General features: G+C 35.5%; 1 protein-coding gene across 2 annotated transcripts in view; it reads right to left on the bottom strand.

The window, feature by feature from the left end:
- Nucleotides 1–19,102, bottom strand: part of RAB3C (RAB3C, member RAS oncogene family) — a 226,851-nt gene extending 207,749 nt beyond the window's left edge. The window contains exon 1 of one of the 2 annotated variants that reach the window (XM_025041109.1): nt 18,832–19,102. In XM_025041109.1, coding sequence (XP_024896877.1) covers nt 18,832–18,849 — 18 coding nt within the window. In that variant the 5' untranslated portion in view covers nt 18,850–19,102. Of the gene's footprint in view, nt 1–18,011; nt 18,152–18,831 lie in introns of those variants that run through there. The other variant, XM_015599389.2, reaches the window with a different exon arrangement.
- Nucleotides 19,103–19,543: the final 441 nt, after the last annotated feature.

Genomic DNA, 19,543 nt, shown 5'->3' with positions numbered 1-19,543 from the left:
TTTTTGCAAATATTTATTGCTAATAAGGGAACACAATTATATATATACGAATAAGGACAAAAAATCTGTACATATTATAAAATTTAAAAACAATAAAAATTCTAATTGCATTTCATACTTTATTAAATATAAACTTAAGCATTTCTCTTATTAAGTCCATGTAACCACACTGATGTCCTCAGTAGTTACAACTTGTAACAAGTGTTCGCCAGTGGGCAAAATTGGGCCACTATAACAGGCATATATCATCACTTTCCTTTCTGGCCTGGGAGTCTACATGCTAAGATAAACCTCTCCCAACACAAGCACCAGCCAAGGACAAAAACAGGATTATAATTCTTGACTATCAGTTTAAACAATGATATCTTGCTCTGATGACTCCTGATACTCCAGAAAGCCAGATAAATGTGTGTTTTTTTGGCACTCACATTCCTGTAGACATAGTCTTCTTAACAATTAACACTCACCCCTTATGGAGCTCCTAAGTGCAACCAGGGGTGCAAATGGCCTTCATTAAGATCTTTTTACCATCTTTTATATGAACCATCCCAGATCTCATCTTCTGGATTAAGAATGTTTGCTAAGGCACAGTCAGAAAACGGACACTACAAGTTTCTTAGAGCTGCTCATTTATTCAGCCTGACGGCCTACCATGTATTGTACCCTACCACCCTAAGGTGATATTCCAACTGAGTTCAGTGGATCTCTGGGTTGCCTCAAAAGAAAATATAATAAATTTTCTGCTGCTATCAATACCAAGTCCTATTCCAAAATTAGACTGATTCCAAAATCTGTAGAAATATAGATATTATCAATATAGACTTTTTGAATATAACTGTGGAGATTTAGATGGGGAAAACAGTATGAGAAATTGAATGTGTTCAATTTCAAGGGCTGATATACCTTGTATAGGCTGCAAAGGAGGTGAGGGGAGCACACAGGGTGTCTGAGATGAGGGAGGACAAAGCTGCTCGATATGTAGATCCAGAGCCTCTAAAACATTAATTAGAAAAGTTTCCTAACCCACTATTCTGGAAGATTTTTTTTTTTTACTATTTCCTGATTGATATCCTCAATAAGATTCACAGAGAGCCAAAAAGATAGGCATTAGGTATGTATATGTATTTTATTAAACTTTAGAATAATGAAATAAATCCTAGCTTGTCCTAATGCCTTGCTCAGAACAGAAATGAAGCAATTCGACAGTATATAAATGTCAAAGGAAAGTACAGACAGTTACTATGTAAATTTACTGATACTCTAAATATTAAGTCATGAACATTTTCAAAAGTTTTATAGTTGAAATTTGAACATGCGTGGTCATCAAATAACCTCCCACAGAGCAAGTGGAATTTCATAAAAAAAATATAAAAGATAACTCTTTAAATTACATTAATTTTGAATTAATATCCAAAACAATAATAATCGTAGAGCTAGAAAAAATCATCAGGGTAGTCCAACTTCCCACTCACCCCAAGAGTCTCTTTTGCCAATATCTCAGCATCTCAGGTTAGTATGGTAGCCTAGCCCTTCATACTGAGTGACAGAAAGTTTACTAGGCTGTGAATTAGCCTACTTCACTGCTGAGCAGCTGCATTTGTTATAAATTTCTCTCTTAGATTTGAGTTAAAATCTTCGCTATAGCTTCTGCCCATCTGTTCTAGATTCTGCCTGATGAATCAAGAGAGAGTTGATTCCTCTCCCATCTGAAAGAACTTCAGGTGTCTTAGGAACCAATCATGGCCCCATAAGCTTTATCTCCTTCTGCTTGGATGATCCCAACTGCTTTAGCTTCTCTCTCTTTAGTATCTCAGGACATGTCTGAAATACCCCCACACATCCTGCTGGGTTAAAATGAACAATTTTCCAGTTGTCAAAGTCACATGTGTGACTCCTGCAATTGGTTGCAATATTCAAAATATTTATCTGGTCAGTGCAGAATAAAATGAGACTATCATGTCCTATCACAATTGACTTAACAGCAAAGTATCCTAAAATGCTCAGTACTTTTTGCACATTAATTGTGATAAACATAGGTCTCCCTTAGCCCCATCCCATACTTGGGTAACTTATTTTTTAATGGACATGTCAACCTTTACATGTACCCTATTATATTTCATTTTTTTGTTTTGATTTGCAATTTGATTCTGATCTGATAATTTTATGTCCTTTCATCAAAAATATTAGTTATCCATTCCATAATGTGTCATTCTTGCTTGATGAGTATAATTTAATATACTCATTTAAGACACTGATCAAAATGCTAATCAGATTATAGATGAATAACAATGAACTTTTTACCCCATTGAATATATAAATCTATGGATACGACCTCTATAATATGTCATTAAGGATTTGGAAAGTTTTGAACAAATTCTTGACCTCTGAGAGCTGGTGCCTTGGAAAGGTACTGTGCTACCCTCTATGTATGCCCTGGTTCAATAGCAGGTTAATGGATCATGGACTTAATTGATGTGTCATTTCCAATTTCAATTCTAATTTCCTCCGAAGTCCCATTGACGAGGGACCAAACAAATTACCTCTGACTAACACATGCAACCACAGCCTACTTCAGAATTTTTGACATTTGTTTTTTAAAATAAATGGGAAAAGCAAATTATTTTCAAGGATCCCCTTGGGCACTTAAGAATCTAATTTGATCTAAGCCATTTTGTGGCTCTAATAGAAAAATAAAAATAAGTCATTTTAACTGTACTATGTTCTAGCTACTCCTACTGATAATAGCCTGAGGGTCGGTGGGAGGAAAAATTAGGGTAAATTATCCAAAAAAAGAAAATGCAAGTCTTTAAAATTGGATGGGTTGAAAGTAAGGATGGGACGTATGTATTTGATATGTAGAAATACATAAAGTAGTTTCAAATCTCAATTGTTATTACTTGGGGGAAAATAAAATTAAAAAATAAAAAGAATTATTCCTGAGAGTTCCAATGTAAAGACTACAACTTTAAAACCAAGAAAGAAAACATTAGAAGTTAGGATTTCCAAACGTCCATCATCTGGCTTCTAGGTGGCTTCTCCTAGTGAAGGTCCCTGTCTGTGCTCAGTTTGCTGTCTCCCTGTTTGTCTTTCAGATAGATTGGAATTGTGATGCTCTTTGCAGTCTCCAGCCAGCAATTTCTCTATGTGTCTGATATTGTTTGCTCTGGCAAGAGCCAGTTGAGATGCAATAAAACACTCCTAGTGTCCTGAGGACACATTACCATTGAGCAGAGAGGATGCCGTCCAGGGAACTGGAATCGGCCAAGGTACTACAAGACATAATTCCAACCCTGGCTTCTGAAATAAAGGGCCTGGAAAAGTAGGGCAGTATGCAGAAATCGTCTTTGTCTCTTTATGTTAGCAAGGAAGGAATTATTATTTCACGGGACTCCCAGGAGAATGTCGATGATGACATGCCAAATTACGGTAATGTTTCCAAGAGACAAGTCACTGTATGTCTTAAAGGTACTCCTCAAGCTAAATTTCACTGTACTACTTTCCAACCGTCTCTGGATCTCCATCTCTTGCATAACTTCTTTAGCAGATGTGGATAACTCACAGCTTATGCATAGGAGAATGGTAAAATATCTGCCACGACAGCTCTTACAGGCACTGTACTGTGTGTTTTATATTAGCGCACTTATTCCTTTCACCATCCCCATATTATTGCTATCAAACTTACTTAGACAAACACTATGTTCTGGGTATATTTTAAAAAGGCTACTATCAGAAACATGAGGGGATTTTTCTCCAAACTTCACTGTAAGAACTTGATAAAGCTCCTGAAGATAAAATTCACAAAAGTGTAGGCAACCCCTAAAACCGGGCCCCCAGAGTTTTTATCTCTTAGACTTTTTTCACAATTGCCTCCAGCAATTCATCAACTACAGTTTAGGTTTTCTTACTCCCAGTACTGGTTTCCACGGAGATTTCTGTTCCAATAAATTATGCTTCTCTGTATCAGCCTGTCTCTCCAATTTGGGGGGCAGCAGTTTTCCCTGTGACCTCAATTCTCTGATGAATCTAAGAAGACTTGTTTAATTTTAGTTTGTTCAGGTTTTTTTCTTGTGTGAAGATGAGAGTGACAACATCTAAGCTCCTTATATACTAAACAGGAAACTCAAAGTCATTATCCCCATTTAAAAGATTAAATTAAGAGTATTTGAGAGGAAGCTAAAGTAGAGGTGTCCTTGTTTTTCAACAGGGTGTCTTGATTTCTCTGAGCCTGTACTGAGGCCTTACTACGTGGACTAATGTTTTCTTCAAGAGTCATGGACACAGGCTCAGCTAGTCTACCTTTCCCTTCACCAAACGAACAAGCCTCAAAATTCAATCACAGAGGAGAATATGGAAGACATAAGGGTGTTTCTTCTTTTTGCTTTAGGAAAAATCTATTACTTTGTTGAGGAGAGGCATGACTTAAATTGGATATATTTTAAAATTCATTATAATGTTTTTTTAATCTCCCTTGACACCTATAGATATATATTGCTAAATGTTAAGTAAAAGGAAATGAAGTTTATCAAACCATGTAAAAATGGTCCCTATTAGTATCAAAGAACATTGTCCTCAGCCACACTATAGGTCACTCCTGGCGTAGTTACAGAAGGTTCACAGAGGGGAAAGAGCCTATGAGGGGGCTGTGCTGCACAGAGTAAAGGGGAGGTCCAGACCAAAGAGAGAAGAGTGTAAACAAGGTCTTCTGGGAAGGGAAACAGAGTGGCTAGGAGAGTTCTCTGGACTCCAGTGATGCAATACTGACAGCTGCAATGAAGCGGAGCCCTGGTCCCAGCAGCTCCAGCACATCCTCACAAATGTTGAAGCCAGAGGGTCATTACTGCAGTCCCAGGATGCCAATGAGTGCCTAGCTACTGGTCATCCAGGCCATATGAATCATAGTGTGAGAAGAGGTAGAAAAACACCATTCACTTCTTTTCTAGACATTCTGAAATTATGTGCATGCAGACACATCTGTGAAAAAGTGTACTCTCTATTATTGTGTGATATAAATATGGATAAAGAGCACACACTCTATGGTCAGGCTGCCTGAGAAGGATTTCGGGTCTGCTACTCATGTAAATTTGGGCATGGGTTTTGTATTGTTTTGTTTTTAATTATTCTAAGCTGAAATTTTTTCATCTATAAGATAGAAATGAGTTAGATAATCAAAGTAAAATCATTGGCATGTGTTAAGTTCTTGATTACAGCCTCCATCATTATCTTTGTTATTCTTCTTGTTGCACTGAAATGATATACAAGCCGTTCATTTTCTTCACCAACTCCCAGTGATGCTACTCTTTGAAATGGAAATTGTCAATTTTATAGAACATGCTTCATTTCATTTCCTAACTTTACGGGACGAGAGGTTTTGACGCCTAACACTTTCACTCTGTAAAATTTCATAATTGTTGAAATGAACACTTTATAATTATTCTCTCATATCAAATATGAACTGAAACAAAGAACATTCATCAAAATACCTCTTAGGATAAAAGCTGAGGCCCTAAGGGACCTGCGTGCAGATAGAAGTGTTCTGTGGTCTGGAGAGGCTGTGGGAAGGGTAATGCGATCAAAGGCCACATATCCTGTGATATGACCTGTGCTATAACACTGCCTGCCACCCAGTAACTTCTGGAGAGTGACTAAACTCATGAAACCCTTGGGTGCGAGTAGACTTATAAAAATTGGGATACGGCTGAGTTTTAGGTATGGACTAAAAAGGGAGCAGAATTCAAGTAATACGTGATAAGAAATGCATGAGAAAGGCAGCTCCAGGAATTCACAGTAATTATGGAAAAATTATTCTCTTACATGGCCTTGGAGTTGGTTATAGGGGAAGTTGAACCTAATTTCTGATAGTGAGTTGGTAAATTGTCGAAGTCCAGAATATCATTATGAAAAGCAACACTGCATTATAAATTTAAAAGTTGCTAAGAGACTAACTAGATCTTAATTGTCCCTATCACACAAAAGAAATGATAATTATGTGAGGTGTTAGCTAACACTACGGTGGTAAACATATCAAAAATATAAATGTATCAAGTAAAACATGTTGTATATTTAAACTTATACAATGTTATTTGTCAATTATATCTCAATAAAAATAAATTTTTTAAAAAGTCCACAATATCATTATTTCGAGGTAAGAAATCATTAAAAGGCTTCCATCTATACATATAAAATATTATATATAACACAGAAATACAAATACGTATTATCTTGCATACATGGTGGTTATCTCCATCCTTTCCCTCAAACTTCTCTAAAATAATGGCAAAGGATTTTAACAAACGTCAAATTCGATATAGGCATAGAGAAGTAGAAAAGAGAGGTCAAAGTTTGAGATTTGGAAGTGAGTAGCTGGAGAAAGGGAATCCTAAGCCTGCTAGGGAAGTCCACAAGAACCCTTACACTGCGGAGCCTGGAATAGCCTTAGAATTGGAGATGCTAGATGTCTTGATTATGGGGTAGGGCTAAGTGGCCAATTCTCCTGGTTTGCCTGAGACTTGAGGGGTTTCTTAGGACACAGCAGGACTTTCAGTGCAAAACCCAACAAGCTGGAATGGTTGGTCACCCTGGGTATGATCAGGGCATGCAAACAGAATCGGCTGAAAGTCCAAGCCCCACATCTCTCCCTGACCCCAAATAGCCAAGCAGCCCTCTTCCCCATATACAATTTTATTAAAACAAAATTAAGATATAAATATATTTAACAATTGTTTTTGACATTCACACTTCCTATATGCAGAGAGTCAATTTATAAAAATGAAAAGGCCTCTTTCTTAGCAACAAATGTAAAGAAACCTTTAAAACTTTTCTCATGATCGTGGATAAAATATACATAAGCCTTCTTATCATTTCTTGGTAGCGAGAAATAGCAGACACAATGATCTCAAATACCTACTCTCTCTAGTTAGAAACCCTATTATTAAGGAATACAAAATGAAATCCTCATAGATCCAAGATTTCCAAACATAAGACCTCCACCTGAATTCGGCATAATTTAAATATTTAAGGTGGGGCCAGGTATGTGTAATTTTTAAAGCCTTCGTATAATTCTTTTAATCGATCAGATTTGGAATTCATTGTGTTAACCAATGTCCACATAGAAGCCAAGGTAGGTGTACACTGTCAAGCCCTCGGGGATGTATATAAGGAGACATCGAGTACTCTGACATTCAGGCCTATATCCACAGGATGTGGAAATGGAATCGCAGAGCTCTCTACTAGCTGCTGTCTTCACTGACACCCTTTCTGCTAATAGTGAAAATAAATCTCCTCACCATAATGCCGACTCTGCAGAGAGGGTCTATACCCTAGAATGCCCAACCTACCCAGACAAGCTGAATGCTGAGGATTGTGTTATTTCTACCCCGATAAGAGCCAGAACCTTCTGAGGGCTGGTGATATAACTCACTCTGAGCTCCCTGTCAGACAATGAGGTACGACCTAGTAAGAAGCAGTAATAGTGTTCTCAGAGCGTATTCTCCTCTTCTCTCTCAGCTCTGTGGAAGGCGGCCTTGACTTTCTATATCAGTTATTTTTAAAATTAACACAAGGTTAGACTTTACTTTCCTTTACTATATAAGAAAGCACCCAACAGCTACAGGAGGCAGTGCCCAAATTAAAACCACGAAATGAATGTCTCTTGCAATAGTATCTCTTCCTGACAAGAAAATAAAAATTAAACGTAATGGACATACCTAGTACTATTCAGTACAAGGAAAAACCTCTTTTAAAAATAACCCAGTAAAATACTCTGAAAATTCTCACTGAAGGACAAAAAAGCCTAAATTTTAATATTAGTACATATGTTTCCTAAGAAATGTTCATCATTAAACATTTTTAAAATATTAAATATTATTTTTAAATATTTAAGTCATTAAATATTTAAGCCTCAAGATTTGCTATAAATATTCCTTACAAATCTTGACATTTTTCTTCCCTCATTCCATTCATCAAAGTAGGTTATGTGCAGGAGCAAACGCCCCACAGTCCACACACTTATGAAACAAAGGGACTATCTGTACCATTCTTGAGGAATTCGGTGGTTAGCAGCCTACATATTTGTGTTTCCAGATTGTGCAGGTCCACCAATTAGAATGCCTTATGGAGCCATTTTTCTAGTTATAATCACCCTTCTTTTTCATTCAAAAGCTACTATTATTTACTACAAAGAACGAGTCCGCCCATGCACACTTATAAAGGAACGTTCACACACACAGGTGTGCTGTGTTTCTGTTGTCCCTTTCATCAGCCCTACCACTCAGATAGGTACTCAGTGAATTAAACATTCAAAAGAAAAAAGATCTTTTATTGCTAACACCAGATGAGTGTCCTGTGAGAGTCATAGTTTGCTAATTGATACTTAACGCATCCTTTCTTCAAGCTCTTAAGGTTCCTCAAGCTACGGCCATTTGAAAAGAAATTATTCATCAGTTTTGGCTTGCAAGTTTCTCTCGCTGATGAGACTCAGAGCCACTGGATGCATCAGAGCCACTAGATGACTAATAAGTAAACACCCTTGATGAGCTAAAGTTAAACTAAAAGCAGTCTGACTAATAATGAGAGGCTCAACGCCCCATCTCTTAAAGTTACATTATGATTTGGGTTTTGAGACAATAAAAAGCTGAGAGTGTACGAGGCCTAGCAGGCACAGAATAAGACTTTTTCAGCTCGCTAGTCCTAAATTCCTAGTACTAGACTCAATCCAATCATCTTACAGAAAAGTGCATCAGGGAATTACTGACTCTGCCTCTTTATCATTCAGTAGGCAACTGAAGACCTAGAATATTAACCCTATGGTTTCAGTGGACAGAAAAATATTTCATGACCCCCAATAAAATTGACTAATGGTTCAAACCAATCTGAAACATGTTGGTGTTGGAAAAGTATTTTGTTAATGCTGCTAAGGAATATATTAATTGGCAAAAGAAAGCAATTTTTAAAATTACCTTATTTTTACAATTTTCACCTTGTTAAAATTTTATAAAGTGTCATGAAGCCCACAATTTTATTTGAAAAACACAAAGAAAATTATAGCATTACAAAAACAATGATCATAGAATACAAATAAATTATAGAAATTAAAATATAAACATAAATCTTTCTCTCAGAAGTATATAAAGAATAATCAAAGCACTAATATTATTATTTACATTTCTATATCACCTTTTCTATAAGAAGCTCACTGCGCTTTCTCGATTCTGCACACTACTGTAAATGAATCCTATTACACTTTTCCAATACTCAAATATGTCATCACAAGAGAGTACACCAATCTTTACTTGGCAGCATGGCATGCTTCTCATGTAAAAAGCAGCTAACATTGAGCATAAAGGAAAAGTACAATAAGTAAAATGAACAGTACCTCAGTAGGCTTAACAAAAAGCTGCAGATGACAGGAAAAAAGTCAATGAACTCGAAGACAAATCAACAGAAATGGTGCAATTGACAGAAAGACGGAAAAATTTAAGAAAAAATGAGCAGAACCTTGGTGATTTGTGGAACAATATCTGAAGTCTAAGATACATGTAACTGGAGTCTCAGAAGAAAAAGGGAATGGGATAGAAAAACATTTGAAGATATAATGGCTAAATGTTTTTCAAATGTGAAAAACATAAACTTATATATCTTAGAAGCACATTCAAATCCCTAAGCTAACTACATATAAAGAAAACTACGCCTAGGCATATCATAGTTAAACTGTTCAAATTCAAAGGTAAATGGAAAATCCTGAAAACAGAAAAGAAAAAGTTACATATTACAAACTAGGGTACAATAATATGAAGAACAACTGACTTCACGTTATAATGTAGGTCACAGAAAATGAAACAAAGTACTGAAAGAAAAAAAATCAACAAAAAATTTATATGCAGCAAAATTATCATTCAAAAATGAAGGCAAAATAAAAAAATTATCAGATGAACAAAAACAGAGAATTCGTTGCCAGTGGATCTTTACTACAGGAAATGCTAAAGGAAGTTGTTTAGACTAAAAGAAAATGACACCAGATAGAAACTCAGATCTATAGGAAGAACATAGGAAATGGCAAAAAGGTGGTTGGCAAACATAAATATATATTTTTTTCTTTTTTATTCTTTTCTTCTCTTAATTAAAAAAATACATATATTGTTCAAAGCTAAAATTATAAAACTGTATTGGTTATTTTTAAAAAATGCAGATGTAACATATATGTCAATATTTCACAAAGGATGAGGTAAGTAAAGCTACCATATTTATGTAAAGTAATACAATATTAAGTAGACTATATAACAAGTTGAAGATGCATATTATAATCCTTAGAGTAAAAACTAAAAAATGCAAAAAAATGTATAGTTAGAAAGCCAATAGAAGAATTAAAATATTTGAAAGTATTTAGAAAGTATTTAATTAAGCAAAAGAAGGCAGGAAAGAGGAATCAGAGGAACAAAAAAACAGGATAAATAAAAAAAACAAATGGCAAAAAAGTAGCTTTAAAGTTAACCATATTGATAAGTGAAACATATGAAAAGGAATAAAAATTCCAATTTTTCAGCAGAGATTTCCCAGACTGGATTAAAAATGCAAGGCCATCTTATATTCTGACTAGAAGTTCACGCTATAAAGATACATATAAGTTGAAAGTAAAATTATAAACCTTTATAACATATATGCCTATATTATACATATAAAATACTATGAAAACACTATTATGGCAAGAAGTATTGCCAGAGATAAAAGGGGATATTTAATAATAATAGAAAGAAAAATTTTTCAGGAAGATACAATTAGAAATGTGTGTGTACCTGATAAGTTCATAATATAGGAAGCAAAACCTGAAAGAACTAAAAGAAATAGATAAATTGACAATCATAGTTGGAGATTTTAAAATCTTTTTCTCAATAATTGTTAGAATAACTAGACAAAAAGTCAATAAGCATATAGATGACCTTAGCAACACCACACAACACCATGGCCTAATTGACATTTATAGACCATTACACCTCACAACTGCAGCATAAAGCATGCACAAGGCACATGGAATGTTCATGAAGTTAGACTACATGCTGGCCTGAAAACAAGTCTAGAAGTTTTCAGAAGATTAAAATCTTAAAGAATATGTTCTCTGGTAGCAATAGAATTTAAATAGACATCAATATCAATAAAATATCTGGAGAAAACACAGGTATTTGAAAATTAAACAACATACTTCTAAACCCTTGGATTAAGAAAAACATCACAAGAAAATGAGCAAATAGTTTGAAATAAAATATAATGCAAATAGTACACACAGAAATTGGTGGGAGTCAACTAAAGTCGTACTTAGAGGGAGAGTTATCATGCTAAATGCTTATATTTATTAAATAAAAAGATATATACTCAGTGATCTAAATTTCTACTCTAAGAAGCTTGAGAAAGAAAAGTTCTACTGAAGTATAAGGAATATTATTTTTTTAAATCCCAATTCAATAAAATACAAAATAAACAACAGAAAAGTTTACAAGGCAAAAGTTGGTTATTTAAAGACATTAATAATATTGGTAAACATCTATGAGACTGGTGAGAGAGAGAAAGAATTCAAGTTATCCATAATGGAATGAAAGGGGATATTGTTACAGATCCCAGAGAAATTAAAATATAAGAAAATATTTTGAACCCTTTATGTCAATAAATTTGAAAAATTAGGTGAAAAACATAATTTACCAAAACTGACTCAAGATGAAATGGAAAATTTTGTATGTGCATAATTAGCTTTCTATTGCTACCATAATGCATGTTTAATATAACGCCCAATTATTATTTATTGAGTCAGAAGTCTGGACACAGTGTGACTCAACTGGATCCTCTGCTCACTCTTCTCAGGCATTAATCACAAGTCCAAAATCAATGCGTCAGCTGGGGTGGGTTCCTCTCTGGATGTTCTGGGGAAGATTCCACCTCCAAGCTCTTTCAGGTTATTGATAGAATTCAGTTGGTTGTGGTTGTAGGAATGAGGTCCCTGCTTCCTTGCCTTCTTCATTTTCAAGCCAACAATCCTCATGCATCAAACCTTTGACTTTCCCTTCTACCACATCTCTCTGAATCCAGCAAAAGAAAATCCTCTTGTTATAAGGGGTCATGTGATTAGATTGGACCCACATGAGAATCCAAGTTAATCTCCTTAAAGTTCCATAACATTAATTTTATCTGTGAAGTCTCTTTTATTATATAGCTTAATTTGTTCACATATTCCAGGGATTAGTAGATAGATAGGATAGGCAGTTGGATGACAGCAAGGGCTGGGGGTGATGCTATTCTGCCTACCACAGTATACTAAAGGGAGATAGATGATAGATGGATAGATAGGGTAGATAGGTTGGTAGGTCAGTAGATAGATAGGATAGGCAGTTGGATGACAGATATATGTATATGAAAAAAGTTGAACTCGTTAAAAAATTTTGTTCCAAAAAGAGAACTATAGGCTCCAATGGCTTCATTACTAAATGCTATCAATTTAAGGACCAAAATATATCAATCTTACACACCAAAATCACCTAGAAAACAGGCAAAAATTTTGAACACTTCTCACTTTATTTTATGAGGCCTGCATAACTCCAATATTATAACCTCATAAAGACATTAGAAGAAAATCATAGACCAATATCCATCATGAACTTGAATGCAAAAATCCTCAAGGAAATATAATCAAACCAAATCCAGTAATACAAAAAAGGAACACTACATCATGACTAACGGGTTTATCTAAGGAATACCAGATTAACTCAAAAGCAATCAATATAACCCAACAGAAAAAAGGAGATAAACTATGTGATCACCCCCAACATTAGAAAGGAAGAAGTAAACAGCTTCAATTTGCAAATGATATGATTATTTATGTAGAAATCCTTAAGGAATCTTTTTTTAAATCTAAAAAAAAAAAAAAATCTAACAGAAATAATAAATAAAAATGTAGCAAGGTCTCAGGACACAGTCAAGACAAAGAGAAAAAAGGAAGTATAGAGTACAGGTACAATCACATCTATATTTAATAACCTAGATTTCATCAAAATCAAAAAAATTTTATCAAAGGGCACTATTAGGAGTATGAGTACTTAAGCCACAGACTGGCAGAAAATATTCTTAAATATATTTAAAGAACTAGTTTCAAAATTATATAAAGATCTCCTGCAACTAAACAATGAAAAGGCAGCCTCCATAACAGAAAAAAGGCTAAACAGACACAAAAGATATACAAATAGCCAGTAAACGAATGAAAATATGCTAAACATCATTTGTCATCAAGAAAATGCAAATTTAAATCACGAGATACCACAAAACATCCATTGAAGTCACTAAAATTAAAAAGGCCACTGACATCATACATTATTGAGGATATAGAATCACTGGAATGCTTAGACATTGCTAGTGAGAATGTAAAATGGTACTACCACTTTGACTAAAAATTTCAGTTTTGTATAAAGTTAAACATACATATACCCTTTATCGCAGCAATTCTGCTTCTAGGCATTTATCCAAGAGAAATGAAAATATTTCAAAGAGACAAACATGATCATATTATAGCCTTCATCAAAATGGCCTCAAATGGAAAATTACTCAAAGTCCATCAACAAGAGAGTGGATTTAAAGAGTATGATAGATTAATACAATAGTATAATATGCACTAATAAAAAAATGAATCATTGATAAATGCAACAATATGGACAAATCCTCTCTACATTATTTTGAGCAAAATAAGCCAGACTCAAGAGTACATATTGCATGTTTTACTATATGTCCATATTGTGTTTTACAGAGCTATGTGAAGTTCTAGAATAAACAGAACTAATTTATGGTGAAAAAAGTTGACTTTATTGTGTCAGTGGATTAACTGGAAAAAGAGCATGAATGAAGGAACTTTTGGGGTTGATTGGAAATATTCCAGTTTATAGTAGTGTGTGTTAAAAAAAAAGGTATGTCCATTTATCAAAGTTCATCAAATAGTTAAGATTTATGAATTTCAATGTATACAAATATCTCAAAAAAACTTTAAATAAACAAATGAAAATGCTAAAAATCTATATAATTGCAAATAAATCTAAAAGATCTAATTTTTGCAGACGATAGTACCCTTGGTGATAAAATGTGACCTTCTAAGATGGTTCCTCCAGAACAACTGCAGGAAAACCCATTCCTCAGTATAAAAATATAGTTTCTTCTTGGAATATAATGGTCAGGAAAGGAATTTCTAGTTCCAATATAAGCTTAAAATGGCAGAAGAAAATTGTGGTTACACATGTAATAAATCCACAACTTCTAGGACAGAAAAGTGTAAATAGAAAATCATATTTATACCACAGAAGTTTATTTTTAGTACAGGTTAATTCATCTCTCTATCCTCTACTTTCCTTTACAGAAGAAAGATGGATATTTCAAAAATTTGCTCAAATGGAATAAGAAAGTTCTTGTTCTTCCAAAGTCAACTAGGGGTTTTCTTTGTTTCTCTAAGTAATAAGGACTAAATTTCCATTTATTATAAAGATAAAGGGATTATCATTGAGGTGCGATATTGTCAGAAATTCAACAATAAGGAAATGCAAGAATGCCATGTATTTTCCATAGTCAAATGAAACAATGCTATTTAGACTTCATTTCTTTGTAAGTTGTTTTTGTATACAGCATGGCTATATTTAATATTAATTATGGTTTTCACGTCAACTTTATATTCAGCCTACATCTATATTCTCTCTTCAGTCCTTATTTTTAGCCAAATAACCTGCCCGCCCCCCGACTCTTTTTGCTCTCTGCTCCATATATTGGGTAGTTGTTTTTGTTTTTGTTTTTTTTTTGAAGTTTCCCAAATAATCAGAAGGCTCTGCATTTATGAAATGACCTAAAAGCTTGTGGATAACAAAACTGAAGACTAAGCACTTAATTAGAGACAATAGACTCAACTCTGGTTCTAAAAGAGAATAAGTAGACCTGCAAAAATTCAAATCCAGGAGACACAAAGCAAGCCATTTTTTAAAATATTGGTCCTTCTCAATATTTAGTTTAGTTTACTCAAGTTTATTTTATAAACAAAAGATACTTTTTTTTTTCTTCTGAACCAAATGAATGAATCAATTCATATCGATAGTGCCCTCACTCTTTACACTACCCTTTTTTTGTCTTCTTGGGGAACCCAAAATAATAAAGGAAAGGCATGGGCTTTCTAGACAGAGATCTGGCAGAATCTGGAATCTACTATGTTGGAAAAGTTCTTTCATCTTAATAAGCTACAGTTATCTTACCTGTAATTAATAATGCTGACTTTTAAGACTGTTTTATATTTTACACACACGCACACACACAAAGAGGTCTGCATGTAAGGCACAGTGCTTGGCACAGACAAAGTACTAGATAAACTGGAATTGGTAAGTCGGGATGATGAATCAAATGACAATTTGTACATCAGAGTCTTTCCCTCAAGTCATGAGCAGTGTTATTATCTATTTCATTTGGCCCTCAAGATTTATGGATACACTGAATAGTACAAAATGACTATCTTCTCCATTGAAATTCTAAACCCATCATTTGGAATACTTACCAAATGCTATTCCTAGTTATTTAATTACAAAAGAAATACTTATATCAAAGACTATCAGTATATTATTTTAATAGTCACTATAAAAATCAATTATTATCCCTCATTGTGCATCAACTCAAAGAGCAATATCCTTCAGAAAATATGCATATATCAAAGACAATTACCTTGACCAGAACATCAAGATATAAGCATATCAAATCCTTTTAAAAGACATTATATCATTTTTAAAAAGATTCTTTTGATTTAAGAAAACATGTAAGTAAATTAGGACATCAGTAATTAAAGGGCTTGTTTTATTTTGCATCAACAAATGGATTAAATATTTTTAAATGTAGAAAAGAATCTCTTAGGATGATGCAATTATAAAGTTTTGCTTGCCACTCATTTTCCAGAAACCTAAAATGATAATGAAGTTCAGTCTTTAAATGGGGGAAAAAAAAGAAATGTCAGCTATTACTTTTGTTGCATTTTCATATATCGAAGTCACCTGGAATATGATTATGATTCAGAAGTAAGGGACATTACTTGCCACTTAAAAAATATGTATACTTTTTATAAACTATGGTTACAGTTTTTATTCTTCTTATCATTATATATGTTTGCAAATCTGACAATAATAAAGAGAGAGTCACCATAACAACAGTTTACCCATTAAATTGAATCAATTAATGGGCTTTAATTAAATATACTACAAAAAACAGTCTTTGATTTCTTAAAATATACATATCATTCATGATAGCACCTGGGTGTCTACATTGTTAAATTTCAAAAATCTAGTCCAATGAATAGAGTACACAATAAATATGAAAATAACTCCATCCAGAAACAAATTAATTTTATTATCTATTTTTAGATTATTTCTTCATTAAAGTGCTGAGTAAAATAGGTAATTACAGTGCCTACTACATAGTTAATATAAAATTATTTAAAATATTTCCTAAGTCATTAATTTCATTCAATTTTGTAACATTTTAATGACTCTTCTGTACATTCTAAGTAACGCATATGAAAATAAAAATCAAGGTGCAGCGTGGTTAATTTTTTAATAATTTATTTTGACAGAAAGACTTCAGTGCCTATATGGGGCTGACTTAAATATTAACAATCTACTTTTAAAGTCTATTGTCAATGTTTACTTATAATCGAATATGATTAATTTAGCCAATTGGCTCCTGGCAGTATCTCCAGTAATGGAAAATTATCAGAAGGCAATATATCTTGATTGCAACAGCCTGTACCTTTATTGTCTGTCCAGATTCTTTTCATATCAGGTCTGTAATGAAAAGCTAAGTCACAAACAGAGGTATTAGGAAATACACAATGGGGCCGCTCTCTCTGGAACAAATCAAAATTTCAATAACTCATAAGGTAATTTGAGGGCTTCTATTATATAATTTTTCAACAAACAATTAAATTCTACAGATTTTTTTTCATTTAACAGTCCAGTCAGTGTATATCTTAATATACATAACCCATAAAATAGACTAAAAGCAAATAGATGCATATGTTGAAAGTCCTTGATTCATGAAGAAAATCGTTGGAAAACGTTTAAGCAAGAATTAAAGTCAAGTATTCATACCGTTGAATTTGGCAGCAGAGATGAGTTCTCAAGAGAGAGAACTCGTCCCAAATGGTGTGTACCATTCTCCTCTCAACCCCATTCATAAAGTGCCTTTCTGTTACGCAATAGGATCACTCTACTTGGTTAATGAAACACAGGCTGATGTTTAGCGTTCACTGGTTGTACATACAAACAAGAAAGCATCACTCATCTCTACTTAAAAACAAAACTTAATCAAGATGCTTAGGCACAGGAACCGGAGTCGAAGGAAGCAAACAACAAATGGGCACATCACTCAAGAAAGCTCAGAACGGGGTCTCTGAAACGCGGGAGTAAACCAGTTGTGCATACAGCGATAAAAGGCTGGACACCTCTGGGATGAGCCAAGCCCCATCGTGCTTGCTATTTTCCGCTGATACGATTAGGGCCCTAATTGAAGAAAGGGGACTTTGAGGACTCAAACATTGGCTTCTCCTTTCTTAATGTGAATTCGCTCTATCCCGACTCCAGCAGAGAGCTCCAAACCCGGAATCTATCTTTAAGTCCGTGCGTTTGCACCGCTTTCACAAACCAGGAAAGCCAGGAGGGAAGATCAATGCCAATACAATATTGCACGTTTCCCTGACTTTTGTTTGCTCGGAATAACATTTTAGACAGACAGTCTCACCCTTCTTGTGGAACCTGGGAAGATAATAAATACCCTATCCCTCATCCATACTGCCCCAATTACAGCTCCACGAAGCGTAGTGAAACCCAACTCTGTCCCCAAGACCTAGTCAGAGCCTCATCTTCGCGGGTGGCCGTCTGGACCTTCCCTTAGATCAGAAACAGTTTGTGCTTGGACCGAGGGTGAGAGCATCTCTCTCGATTCCTCTCGAGGCCATACTTTCTGTATAGACCCACCTGCATGGGAGCTTCGTGTCTCATTGTTCTCAAAATGTCCTTTCTGTCTGGCTAAGACAGCGCCGGCCGCGGCGCCGGGTCAAGCTTGCACAGTCCGCGCGCTCCACGCTCTGCACTCTTTGGCTTCGCTAACCGGCTCCAATATCAGCACTGGAGCTGTCCCCTTCTGGCGCCGCACACGCGTACTGGCTGGGAGACCCTTGTGCTCCTGGGAGTTGTAGTTTAGTCTAACCCGAGCTTCACTGTAAACCCACGAGCCGTGAACTACAACTCCCGGCAAGCCAGTATTTAAACAGAGTGCCTACTCCAGTCGGAATCGGCCGCGGAGCCTCCTTTCGCCTTTGGAATCGCTTCTGGTTATTACTCTTTCCAGCTTTCTAGCCTATTTTCTCACAAGGTGCAGGCAAAAGTGACCCCAGCTCTTCTCAGCGGGAGATTTTTTTGTTTTCTACCTATCACATTCCAAAACTAGATTGTGATTTCCATGTTAGGAAACGCACTTACCTTGTGCTAATTACCGATACAAACGAACACTGCGCTGTGTTCTGGGGCTCTCCGCCCTACACCTCCCCATCCAGAATCGGGAAAGTTTATATATCTCCATAGGCAGAGTGGGTGGTTTTACAATCACATTAAACAAACATGGGGAAGAAAGACGATGAATACCACACGCATAAAGTGGCTTACTCGCACAATTGCATTAAGAAGGCGCGCGCGCGTTCACACACACACACACACACACACACACACACACACACACCCTAAAGTCGGTCAAATCGAGGTTTTGTGCAGAGCATGTAAAGGGACTCCCTCTACTTACCTTTCCGTATAGCTCCATTGCAAGTTGAGTTTCCAAAATTCTCAGTAATCCCTCCTACGAATGAGGTTAGGGTCTTACGCAGGAAGCGGGGCTAAACCCACAACAATAGAAGGGGTGGAGGTTGCGACTGGCGGAGGGAAAAATAAGGAATGTGGCGAACAGCTGACTTAGATAAATAGCTTCTTTCCTCGGGAGGGAAAGCGTGGAGTCTTTAAGTGGCAGCTGCAGAGAAAGAGCTGAGAGTCTCTTAGGAAGTGCCAGGAGCGCGATCGTGCTGGGTAGCCCCTCCCAAATCCTCCCCCAGGCACCTTCCACCGTCATTAGCGCGCACACACAGCCGCTGCTGGCCCAGGGCCGGAGAGCTGATAGGGCACTGGTTATTTACCCAAAGCAAGTCACATAAAATGAACACATTCATCACCAGAGCCCAGAAGCACCGTCGCAGAATGAGATAGGGGACCCCTATTAAGTTATCCTGTCCTTTCTTTAACACAGAGTCATTCCTTACATTATAATCGTACTCCTCCCAGACTACTTCAAAAATGGTTTTGAAATCTCCGAACTGTCCTTTTATTACATTTATCTTCTCCCCTCAGTTGACTGATTCGTGTGAATTATTCTCTATACCCATTTACAGATACTCCTCTCTCCTTAAGAGTGAACGTTAATCAGTCCAGTAATTACCCTGCCTTTGGCAAGTCAAAATGTTTAT

This window comes from Pteropus alecto, unplaced genomic scaffold (assembly GCF_000325575.1).
Source record: "Pteropus alecto unplaced genomic scaffold, ASM32557v1 scaffold70, whole genome shotgun sequence".
Lineage (NCBI taxonomy): Eukaryota > Metazoa > Chordata > Mammalia > Chiroptera > Pteropodidae > Pteropus > Pteropus alecto.
This window is presented reverse-complemented; position numbering and strand designations above follow the sequence as displayed.